The following is an 11,969-nucleotide window of genomic DNA, read 5'->3' as shown; positions in this document are numbered from 1 at the left end:
CCCAAATGTACATGTCGCCAGTAGCACTCTGACCCCTCTCCTGCCGTTGTCCCCTCCCTTCCCCGATAAACAGTGATTCTCCTTCAGCACAGCATAGTAGCCCCCAGCTGCTGCTCCCCAATACGTCTCTCACGGAGAGATTGAATCTGCCCCATTCATTAGACTAAGTGGATGAAGCTCTCTAATAGGAGCTCCCCTTCCCCTCAATAATTGCCGTTGATTGGCGTAAATTAGACCCTAGTTGCCAGACGAGTGATTCTCGACGACGATAATCTGATTCCCAACTCAAACTAATAGGATTTTAACTCTGGCTTGGCCTAATGTCCGTCTGCAAAAGACCCGGGCCCAGCCCTACTCGCTGACCATCCCACTTGCCTTCTGGATCATATCTGTGTGCTGGTCTCTGCCCACTGCAATTGTCCGCAGATGAGACTACCTCTAAATCCTCTCCTCCTAGGGAAGTGGGGTGGGGGGTGGGGGTGGTCTGACCCCCAGTAGAGGAGGGCTTTATTAAACCTGCAGTGTTAATTGCTACAAGCACAGATAACACATTTTTTCTCATTGATGCTATGTTTATTTTTCTCTCATAAATTGCATGTTGCTGTCCCAGTGTTTGAAAGTCCGCAAGGCCTCTCTATTGCTCTGAGCACCTGGTCTTGTTTGTGTTCAGCTTTATAAAGCAGTTATTCTAAATGAATTATACATCTCATACATTATTTATATCACCTGTACTGCAATTACGTACAACACAGAGCTGGATGATGCCAAAATATATCCCCCGCTGTTCCCTGTCCTGTGCAGCACATAATGGAATCAGTGTCGCTGAGCCAAACATCCTTGTTGAATCTTGATGTTGTTCTCCCCAAAAAGAAGATAGGGGTGGCATCCACCTGAAATAAGACGTAAGCGCAGTTAATGTTTTCTTTCTTGTCATTTGGCTGCTGAGGGGGTGGCGTCGCCTCGCTGCTTAGGCCCAGAGTCTAATGAAACTCCACTCCATTACTGCTGAGTCGGACAGATTGCCATCCCAAAGAAATGAATTGAGTTTTTTGTATTTGTGAGATCATTCTCCCTCCATTAACTGCTCTTTATCCCATCTCTTCATCACAGCGAAATCAGGTTAGACGGCCATGATTAGCTGGGGTGGCCTCCCTTTTTAAGCAGTAATTGGGTTTAGCGGCTCAGCTGATAGCGCCATTAGGACCAATAAAGGCTGGGCTTGGCTCGCAGAGTGAAACAGATTCTTCCAGAACAGATGGCTGACGGAGGGGAGAGGGGTCTGACGAAAAGGAGACGAAAGCTAAGTTTGTGCAACCGAGGCAGGGCGTAGCTTCAGGCTTCCACTGCTGTGCGGTCTAACTGATGTTGTTGTTCTTGCTGACATGATGTAAGCTGATGTCAGATCTTTGATACTTGGTGAATGACGTTTGACTACAGATTTCTTTTTTTACTCATTTTGTCGGGCCACTCTAGATCTGCGCTTTGATGTGAAAGGAGAGGAAACTCACGAATACAACTAAAATGCCAGATCATGTAAACTGACTGAAATGGATAAATGACTCAAAAGAAAGGATGAATGATACTTCTAAATGGAATGATATCCCATCAGGCCACTGGGGAACGTGGTGCTGTATCTCCATTAGTGAGACTGATCAAATCTTCTGACCAAACCAAAATGCTGAATAAACATCAAATCTGTGGTGAATTACACTGCAGAGGTTACCTGGATCTTTTAAAATAAACATACTGTACAGTCACTCAAAGGGTTCTGAGAGACAGTCTTTTATGAAGTGAAAGTATAGCCGAAGGATGTCTCTTGTTTATTGAAGCCTTTCAAGAGAATGTGAGGTACTTATTTTTTTAATGCTTTTCATAATGGGGGGGGTGTTCCCGTTAGGCCATCCCTTGAGGAGGCCTAATGAGAAAGCGCTTCACATAAATGACGGTCAGTGCATTGCTTTTAATTATTCAGACTGAGCCAGGCCGGCAGTTTTTGGAAAGCACTTTGCTCTCACACAGCTGACAACACAGTAAGTGCTATATGAGGAAGATGCTAATGCCAAGCTTCAAAATTAGGAAAAGAGAGAGAGAGCAATTTGTCTTTTGGTTGTCATTTCAGAATGCATTGTCCTGCGTCATCAAACGCTATTTGCAATCACCGATTTAATTCCCACCACTTTTGACAACTGTATACAAAATCTCACTACAGTGAATAGAAAGTTTCTCAAACTAAATCCGTAATCACCAACTGATGAAAATCAAGAAAACGTTACAGTATAGCTATTATTTGATGACTTTGAAGCAATCACCTTTGTTCCAGTACATCATGTTAGCCTTCCATCTAAAATATATGCATTTGTATTGAATGTCAGAAACATTATTTCTTCTTGGCGTGATGTGGTTTTGAACAGAGATCTAACAGAGTTTCTAAGTGTTGCTACCATTGTATTTTGGTTCTGCCTGCCAAGTGTAAATAAAAGACCTGCTGCTCTAAAAACAAAGTTGGATTTGGTGTAATGACACTAATGTTAGCAACTCTGGCCAGGCTAAGCTATATCTAACTAGCCAGGTCATTATGTCTACTGTGATTCATAACTGTTTTAACAGTGAACTTAGCTCTGTGACATGTGGACAACTTTCAGTGGACCAGGATCAGGCTAAGATAGTTTATTGTCATTAAGTTTTAAAGTGTTTGGTGGGTCACTGGTGAAGTGTTCTTAGCAAACTAGTTACAGCTAAGTTTGTTGAACACATACAACACGTGGCTCATTTTATTGATAAGGTCATAGGTGTCTGGGGATAACATCGTGACATTCTCTGCTGTGAAGTGCACAGGACATGATGTTTGGGCCCCAGGTAGCAAGCATATATTGGTCCACTGGTGGCACCCAATGGTGGTGTGCCACGTTCTGTCATTGTAAACATTCAACCAACTGCATGGTTAAACAAACAGTGTTTGACGTTTTGTAGGGCTTTGTGATTTGTTGTAAGCTTGACCTCTGACACAAGCTGACTTGTGTCTCATGATCCAACACATCAATAAATCCACTGAAAACAGCTCTGCAAAATATGAAATTTGTAACAGCTAACTCCAGAAATATTCAGCCACCCTCTTTCAAAAATATGATTATTCTCTGTAGGGCTATGTTATTCGTCATGGATGACAGAGGCATGGAAACAGCTGTGACTTATAATCTTATAATATAACATAGTTAGGATGTACGCATCATCCTTTTGCAAAAAGTGTGTAGCGATATCATTATAAAACATAAAAAAAAGCAAAGGCAGGTGACTTTGTGATGTGTGTCACTACCAACTGTATATTACTGGTGCAGTTTCCCTGTATTAATACTGCATGCATCGCCCCTCTATCTTCAAACCACATGTGCACACATACAAACAGAATATACAATAATACACCAACAGATTGCTCTCATTCCTACATAACCTGTATTGATGAACAAAAAGCTGTATTTTGGAGAGAGAATGTACAATTATGTGATAGCCTTCCTGTACATCCTGTCCCTGTAGAGAAGATGCTGACTAATGTAGGTTACATGATAATGATAGAGATGTAGTAGACCAGAGGATAGTTTGTTCAACACAATTTTGTCACTTTTTCCTGTGCACTGTTTTCATTCCCATGTCTGGTCTGTGCACTTACCGAATAGAGATGCTCTGCTACTGCTGAGCAACCACACTTTGCATTTTCTTGCGTAGAGGTAAAACTGTGCGCTTCAAGAGAGCAAAGGGAGAAGGTTTTAATCCCAAATCCAAAGTTGTAAATTTGCAATGCTGTTCATTACAGCAATGTTAGTCAGCTCACATGTTAATTCAATTCATCTGGCACACTGATACCCTGTAATAATATTGCTGTCATTTTCATTTATCAACAGAATACACAACAACACGAATACATCAACTGAAGCCTTCATAAAATGCATGTATTATTTACTAATATCAATTGGTCTCGAGACACAAAGGATGAAAATGGTTATGGTATTTAGCAGACACTGTTGTCCAAAGTGACCACCAAAACAATATGAACAACAACCAAAGGATTGTGCACAATACAGCAAAACTCTTGTAACATTATTGTTTATCTGATCACAATGATGATAATAACTATAAAAATATAAAAATGTAACAAATCCATTAGAATGACAGATGAGTTCTAAAGAGGTCAGTGTTGAAATGCCTTGTGATACTGTGATACAATGACCTTTGCATGTTCTTGCAGCAGCTATACTACAACCCTTGGGTTAGACATGTGTTTCTAGAACGTCTGTTACAGTTTTAGGGGATGATGTTTTCTGACTGCAGAGTTCTGTATGTGTTGGCCATTAATCCACATTCATACCCCTTGTTTTTAGCATGCGCATTTTACGCATTTGAACGTTTTAAAGCCCTTATGTTCAGGTTACAGGTTCTCAAAGCAGAGGTAGAGAGCGTAATAGGCTAATGACAGGATCATGTAAAGTCCCCAGCACTTTTCAAACCAAAACCATGCTGATGTCTGTAGCCATTATGAGAAATGTGCATGGTGATGTGGGCACTGTTAACATTTGTCAGTATACAGTTGTCATTTCGACTGCAAATAAGCTCTCTGGTTTTCTGAGTGTTCATCCTCTGGCTTAGCTGTGAAAAATATGAATTTGTAGTGGCCTTATCATGGCTGGATGATTTGCCTTATTGTAGAATGTTTTCCCGAAAAATCAATTTTGATAAGTTGAAAATAAATGTGCATCGATCTCTAAGAATATCTCCTACCCAATTTAGAGGAAGTAGAAAAAGTACATCTGTTGAGATGAGATGATATTTCCCCCTGATCTTTAAGATGACAGCAAATCTTTAGACTGATTTATTTCAAGGATGACAGTCATCTCTCAAATACCATTGTACGGCATTGTAGTGCTGATACTGTGTGTTCAGCCCATAAATCTTGTCCATACATGCTAAAGGACCAAATTGTATCTTTGTTTATTTGCTTATTCACAAAGCTTCAGCTTTGCCAATCTGCCAGTTTATGAGGTGACAAGACTGCACTTGTGTTCTGCACAGCTACTAACTGTTACTTTATATAAAAGTAAATAAGGGTCAAATTGACTGTGGGCTTTATGAATAATATGGTATTCATGCATTGATGCAAGCTGTATTTTACTACTGTTTACTTAACAAAAAATGTAGTACACAATCAACAACATAGATCCATGGTAAAACACTGCCCTCGTGCAGATCTGGTAAAAAAAAAACTTTCAACTTCACACAAAAAGAGACATATCTAACAAGTTATACGTGCAGACAGCTGGTATGTTTTCAAGGAGAGTAAACAAGTAATCCAACCAACTACTGAGCTCCCACCATGATAATGGCGGATAGAGGCACTGCTCTGGTCTCTGGGCTCTGGGCTCTACACATGCATCTGCTCTCATTCTCCTCCGTACTCCAACACAAGGGACCCTGCCCGTACTTGCTCTGACGGTTAACTTGGTTGAACAGACTTGCGTGCTGTCAGAGGCCAGACAGCAGAGGAGCACAATAGGGAGCCATCAAAGATCGTTTGCTTGAATCTGCAGAGCTTAAAGTGTACTCAATTGTGTTTGTCTAAAGGCTATTTAAATCGGCATGCATAAGTCTTGCAAAGTGTGGCAGGGGGACACACCTGGAAAAGTAGAAAGCAGTAGCAGGTAGATAAAAAAAAAGTGCATATCATTCTCAGTCTTCTCTCTGTCTCCTTCATATCAGTGTGTTCTCAGTGCTGCCAGCCCCCTGCAGTGCAATAGCTGCAGCTTTCTCTTTCTCCTCTTTGTATTGAAATAGTGCATTCCTCTCAACAGTCCACCGAGGCAACTCCAGGCAATCAGCTCCAATAAGGGCCACTCATTAGGAGTCCTGTGAGCTGAATGAGATCTGCTCCACACGACTAATCAATATTAATGATGGATTATTTACAATTAACAATGGGCCCGTAATGGCCCACTAATTGTTTGTTTTGTTTGAACGAGGAGAGGTGAGTGCCTGGGATGAATCAGCCAGGGAGGTGAGCAAGCGCTCGCCCACTCTCACGGCCCTTTCACAGTCATTAGGCGTTAACATGTGGTGCACTGACGATCAGCACATTCTGGGTGAATAACAACAACTTGAATCTTTGCTAGTGCACAACATGGAGACATTTCATTTCATTTAATGTCAATATGTAATGATAAAGTAGCCAATTACTTGACACTTTGTTGCATTTTTGATGAATGTGATATTTTGTGAATATTCAGAAAAATCCCTTTCTGGGTTTCTTTTATTGAAGACAACATTTTAAGTCTTAATAAAGTCAGTGATTGAACCATACATGTGGTTAAAGTCTTGTCAAGTACAGCACCTAACATTTTCTCAGCAAATCTCAGGCCATTTTGTGCGTAATTACCCAAAGCTCCTGAAGGTTTTCAGGTGCAGGTATTATCTTGTACCAGGTGTGTAGAGGTGAATTTATGGCCATGGTTGTGCCGGTCACCACCCCTCCCCCCTCTCAGGAGCCAGACTTTTGATTGGATGCTACTAGCGTCTAGGCCCTCCCTCTCCCTACCTTGTTCGAGTACCCTACAATTTAAGTGGGGTCAGCCGAGCATCAGAAACTCCGTGACACCCAACTGTCTCTCTCTTTTCTGCCTCGTCTGCTCTTTCTGACCGTCTGTCTTTGTTGCTGGTCTTAGTTTCCATGCAACAGAGCAAAAACAGACCGCACTTAGCCCTGCACAGAGAGAGAGAGAGAGAGAGGTGGAGGCCTGAGGTGAGATAAGCTGCACTTAACCTTCCTGGTACCAGTGAGCCCAGTGTGTTTGACAGACAGGTGATATGATCAGGACCTCAAACCTGGTGAAGATCACTCATCTCTAGAGCGAGCTGAACCTCCAGACCAGCCACTTGAGCCCAGCAGATGGAAGCACTCTGATCCCTCCGAGACTCTGGAGCACCCCAGACAAAGAGCCTGAGACTCTGGAGCACCCCAGACAAAGAGCCTGTGTTTTTTTTGTGTGTTTTCCATTTCTTTCAAAAGGGACTTACTCACAGACACCATGGTTCTCATCAAGGCAATGTTAGCCTTGCTGCTGGCTCTCTGTGTCGAACCAGTGCCCGTGCAGTTTCTACAGAGGTTCAACCGGCAGCAGACTGTCCAACGCCGACCGGGGTGCCCACAGAAGTGCCGGTCTGAGCTGTGCCCGTCGATTCACCTCCTGCAGCAATGCCCAGCGGGGCGCGTGCGAGACGCCTGTGGGTGCTGCTGGGAGTGTGGGAACGCGGAGGGCCAGTTCTGTGACATGAACCCGTACGCTGCGCTTCACGGACGCTGCGCCGAGGGCCTGAAGTGCCGAGTTCCTCCCAGGGAGAGGTCCCACTTCCTGTCCGGCGCGGAGGAGGAGACGCCCAAACCCATCTGCGTGTGTGCCAAGCAGGAGGTGCTGTGTGCCACGGACAGGAAGACCTATGAGAACAAATGCCAACTGCGCAAAGCCCAGCATGGCCTGGCACAGGGTTACAACAGGCCCACCGTGGCACATTACGGGCCATGCCGATCAAGTGAGTACATTCTGAGGGGGGGGTTATTTTTGTGGTTTTTGTGTGCTTATTTATTGTTAAGTCCATCCTTTAGGACTGGCCGAGAACTTATGTTTGGGTCAGCATAGATTTATATTGGAAAAAGGGGAGCATTATTTGATTATGGAAATGTGTTTTTGTGGTGTGTTAACTTATCTTATTTGCCAGTTTATGCCCTTCTGACACTCGCCTAGATTTTCAGCTATCAACTGTGAACCAGACTGTTAACTACTGCTACTGCAGGTTTAGATGTGTCAGCCCTCCATTACATCTTTGGTAACCTATAAAACTGAGAATGTCTCTTGCAGATTAAATCACAAACCATTGCTAGTATCAACAAAACTAAATGGGCAGATATGTGTGAAATCTTGATATAGTAGTGCAATTAGAGGGACTGGGAATCATTATGAAACATATTGACATGAATTGCGCACCAGATCAGGTAAGTTCACCCTGTGGCCTTCTTCAAGGCAAGGTACTGTAGAATTCCTAACGGTAGGACATCCGGAGCTAAAGGCCAATTTCACATCGCTCATCATGACTTTAATTAGGGCATGATCCTTTATTAAAGGCAATCAAATCCCAGTTTCTACAAGGGTGAGATGAAAGCAATGACTTCCTACTGCAGTCTTTTAAGGGATGTCTATATATTACTCACAGTGACATTGCAGCTCCAATGTGTTTCCCAGCCTGCATACTGTCCTGTGTGAATTCATTCCTGAGTTACTGAATGTTACTCTCGACGCCATTCATGGAGGGCATCTTTGTGAGGAATAGAACAAGTAAATGAATCGTACAGTAACAGTTATGCGTGGATTTGTTTGTTGTTTTCAGAGCCAGTCATCACCATGGGGACACAGCATCTCCACATTCTAGAGGGGAGTGATGCTGTTGTTGTGTGTGAGGTCACCTCTTTCCCTCTGGCCTCCATTCATTGGAGGAAAGATGGAGAGAACATCTTCCTGCCTGCTGACGACTCCAACATTGCTACACAGGTACGCGACATCTCCACAGGTTTATAAATAAATGTTTACATGTTTATAAATAAATGTTTACATGAGTACATTCACAGCTATATATGTGCACAGAAATACTGGATATGAACATTGTTTCCACTCCACAGCATAAAAACACATGTCAGCGTTTAATATAATTTTGTAGGCTCATTGTTGTCTCGCTACAGTACAGGGCAATACAATGACAAATCCTGCCTTTAAACAGATGCTAAGACATCACGAGATTGAAATGATAGTGTCTTGATGTGAATGTCCCTTTTCACAGATAGTGGTTGATTTCATAACGGCTGTGGCCCTGATTCAGAACAGATGTGTGGGTCATTGTTCTCGTAGCAGCAGTCCTTTCTTTTATGTGAGCCAATGGCAGTCAAATGCAGTCTACAGCTTGTCACTAAACCTATACACGGTGTTCTCAGGATGAGAGAGGAGGAGAGACAGAGAGAGAGAGAGAAGAAGAGACGTTTAAGATGACATTTAATTAAAGAGACATTTAAGTGGGATCTGTATCGCTATAATGCTTCTAGAATTATACACTTTGTGCCTGAGAATGAGAGGGAGAGAGAGAGACATAGAGTGAGTGAGACAGATAGATAGAAAGAAAAAAGAGTAAGAGAGAGAGAGAGAGAGAGAGAGAGAGAGAGACTCAGGCATGAGAGCGAAGCAGTGTTTGCCCCCTTCGTGTAATTTCCAGGCTTGCAGAGACCCATAGTGTGTACACACACACACACACACACACACACACACACACACACATACAGGAGCGTGTAAGCAGTGTTTGCCCTCTCTGTGTAATTACCAGGCTCGTAGAGGCCCCCAGCGCTTTGAACTGTCCGGCTGGCTCCAGATCCAGAACGTTGGCCACAGCGACGAGGGCGTGTACACGTGCGCTGCCAGGAACGCCTTCGGAGAGGCGTCTGCCTCTGCCAGATTGCAGGTTCTGCGGAAAGGTATGTCTGAGCACAGCCAAACAGCACTCTCAGACGAGGGGGGGGGGGTCAGGTCAAAGGTCAATGAGCTAAACCACCAAAACAACCGCGTTGCCTAGGAAAAATGCTTCCCTTTGACTTTGTTGTGACTTTTTTCGGTAAACATGTCACTTTTTTTTTTGGATCTAGCTTTCAAGGTACACTCAACGTGGAAGTGTATTACAAACAAAAACATGAGTCTAAATGCATCCAAAACCTCTGCAGGATCGAGTGGTGTACAGCTTAGGGGAGACAAAAGTTATACAATTATAAAAAGAAAACATTACATTTCTGAATATAAACTAGTCCACAGATAAACACATATCCTCGACAGACGAGGTTCAAGCATACTACTTCTCCTGACTGTATCCGTTTTCTGAATGACGGAATTTCTGAATAGAAACTGTATCCTGCATTCAAACTCCAACCCCGTGCAGCCATTTTAGAATCAATTCATTTTCTGACTGCGGTCTGACCTGCGGCATAAAGAGATGTTGCTATCAACAACTGAGCCCCATCGATCCCCACCCCACTTCCCCATCGCCAGGCCCAACTATCAGTACCTCTCATCTGGACACACGTAAAGGTGAACTTGGCTTTCCGAGAAATTTCACGGAGATGCAGATAGCCTTACATTGTCAAGGGCTTTATCCTGAAGGAAAAGGCACATTAGTGATGACAGGCTGTTATGACGGGGGCGACAGAGGAGAGGAGAGGAGGAGAGGGGGGTTGGATTATATGGCATCTAGTTGCTGTGACTGTCTCCCTGTTATCTTCATATCTGGGGGGTCTGGCCACCTTCCCTTTATCTGTGCGTCCAGGATCCTTTTCTCTGGCGCTTTTTCCCGGAATGCTCACAACTCACCGAACCCCGGTGGGGAAAGGTGACTCTGCAGTGAAGGGAATCCACTTTGACCGTTTTGATGCCCACGCATTTATTCACTGCTCACATTGAAGGTTAAAGAAACAGGACCATAACACTATTTATCTCAACCATTTTTAAAACGCCTTACTACAATAATGATGCTGATGTTTTTTTTTTTTTTTTTTTGGTGTGATATTATATATATTATGATATTTATATTATCAGAAACAAATGGATTGCAAGTGAAACCAGTTGTGTTTTAAAAAATGGAGTTGTAACTGTGACTGTTCTCCTCCTAGGATCTCGGTCGGGAAGTGATCAGCTAAAGAAGGGGCCGTACAGCATAATAGATGACGAAGAGGATGGTGATGATGAAGACTATGAGGGCCGGTCTAGTGGTCATATGTATGTGTAAATTTGTTTGAGGCTGTAAAGAAAATGTATCAAAATATATTTAGATTTTTTTTATCAGATGCTGTATGGAATAATTTTAGGAGTGTATGTATAACTGCATTCCAGTGAGTACAACTTCTAGGATTTCTGATGTTTTGTAAATAAAATTTCCTTTGTATACTTCTTATTTGACCTCATCTCAAATGAATTCTCTCTAGCATTGGTATCAAGTTAACCACTCATTATATTATTCATCTTCTTGGAGTCCTTGCGCTGAGTGCACAAGATGATTTGACCATTTAATTAGGATGATAGCTGTTATATTTCCCTCCAATCTGTGTGATGATTGCCCTGATACGCCTGTCAAGACTCCAAAGTATTTGAGCAGTCTTAGGGGTTTAAAGATGTGTGTGTGTGCGTGTGTGTGTGCGTGTGTGTGTGTCTGTCTGTTTGTGCATGTATGTGTGTGTGTGTGTGCGTGTGTGTGTGTGTGCGTGTGTGTGTGTGTGTCTGTTCGTGCATGTATGTGTGTGTGTGTGTGTGTGCGTGCGTGCGTGTGTGTGTTTGTGTGTGTGTGTGTGTGTGTGTGCGTGTGTGTGTGAGAAAGAACGATAGAAGATGGATTGGTAAAAAACACTGAGGAGAAATAAAAAGACACAGGCCTGTGTGTTTTGCTGGTGCACTTACCCAGTGAAGCTCCCTAGGTTGTCCCTGTTAAATAAAACATGGCCTAGGTCTCCATAAGTGTCCTGAAAGAGCCAGAGGAGAAAAAAGCCCCCAGGTTAAGTTGTTTGAAAGCTCTGGTATTAAGAGGCGTTTTACACTTAAGAAGTTGGTTTCGCTGGGTTTTCTGTTTCCACCGGCTATTGATTGATGCTCAACTATCAATGCATAATAGAAAAGCACTCAGAGCGAATGTAGGGTTATGGCCTTGGAGGGAGGCGGCAGACGAGACTTCAGCCCAACGCCATTATTGCCCCATAAAGGATCCCCGGGGACGACCACGGTGTTCACATCAGCACACACCAAATCCCCAATTAAAGAGAAAAACCTTTGAATTCCCTCCCCTTTCCTGTGCGGAAATCAATCCGAATTCAATCCATTCAGCTAGAATTCCGACAGAGCAGGTAATTGCTCATAATC

General features: G+C 43.1%; 1 protein-coding gene across 1 annotated transcript; it reads left to right on the top strand.

The window, feature by feature from the left end:
* Nucleotides 1–6,578: 6,578 nt before the first annotated feature.
* Nucleotides 6,579–10,984, top strand: kazald2 (Kazal-type serine peptidase inhibitor domain 2). Its single transcript, XM_031568829.2, has 4 exons — nucleotides 6,579–7,569; nucleotides 8,422–8,582; nucleotides 9,403–9,550; nucleotides 10,733–10,984. The coding sequence occupies exons 1-4, from the start codon at nucleotides 7,068–7,070 to the stop codon at nucleotides 10,846–10,848; spliced, it is 927 nt and encodes a 308-aa protein (XP_031424689.1). The 5' UTR covers nucleotides 6,579–7,067; the 3' UTR covers nucleotides 10,849–10,984.
* Nucleotides 10,985–11,969: the final 985 nt, after the last annotated feature.

The sequence above is a fragment of the Clupea harengus genome, chromosome 6 (genome assembly GCF_900700415.2).
Source record: "Clupea harengus chromosome 6, Ch_v2.0.2, whole genome shotgun sequence".
NCBI classification, from domain to species: Eukaryota; Metazoa; Chordata; class Actinopteri; order Clupeiformes; family Clupeidae; genus Clupea; species Clupea harengus.
Note: the sequence above shows the minus strand (reverse complement) of the source record. Positions and strands in the feature narration are given on the sequence as shown.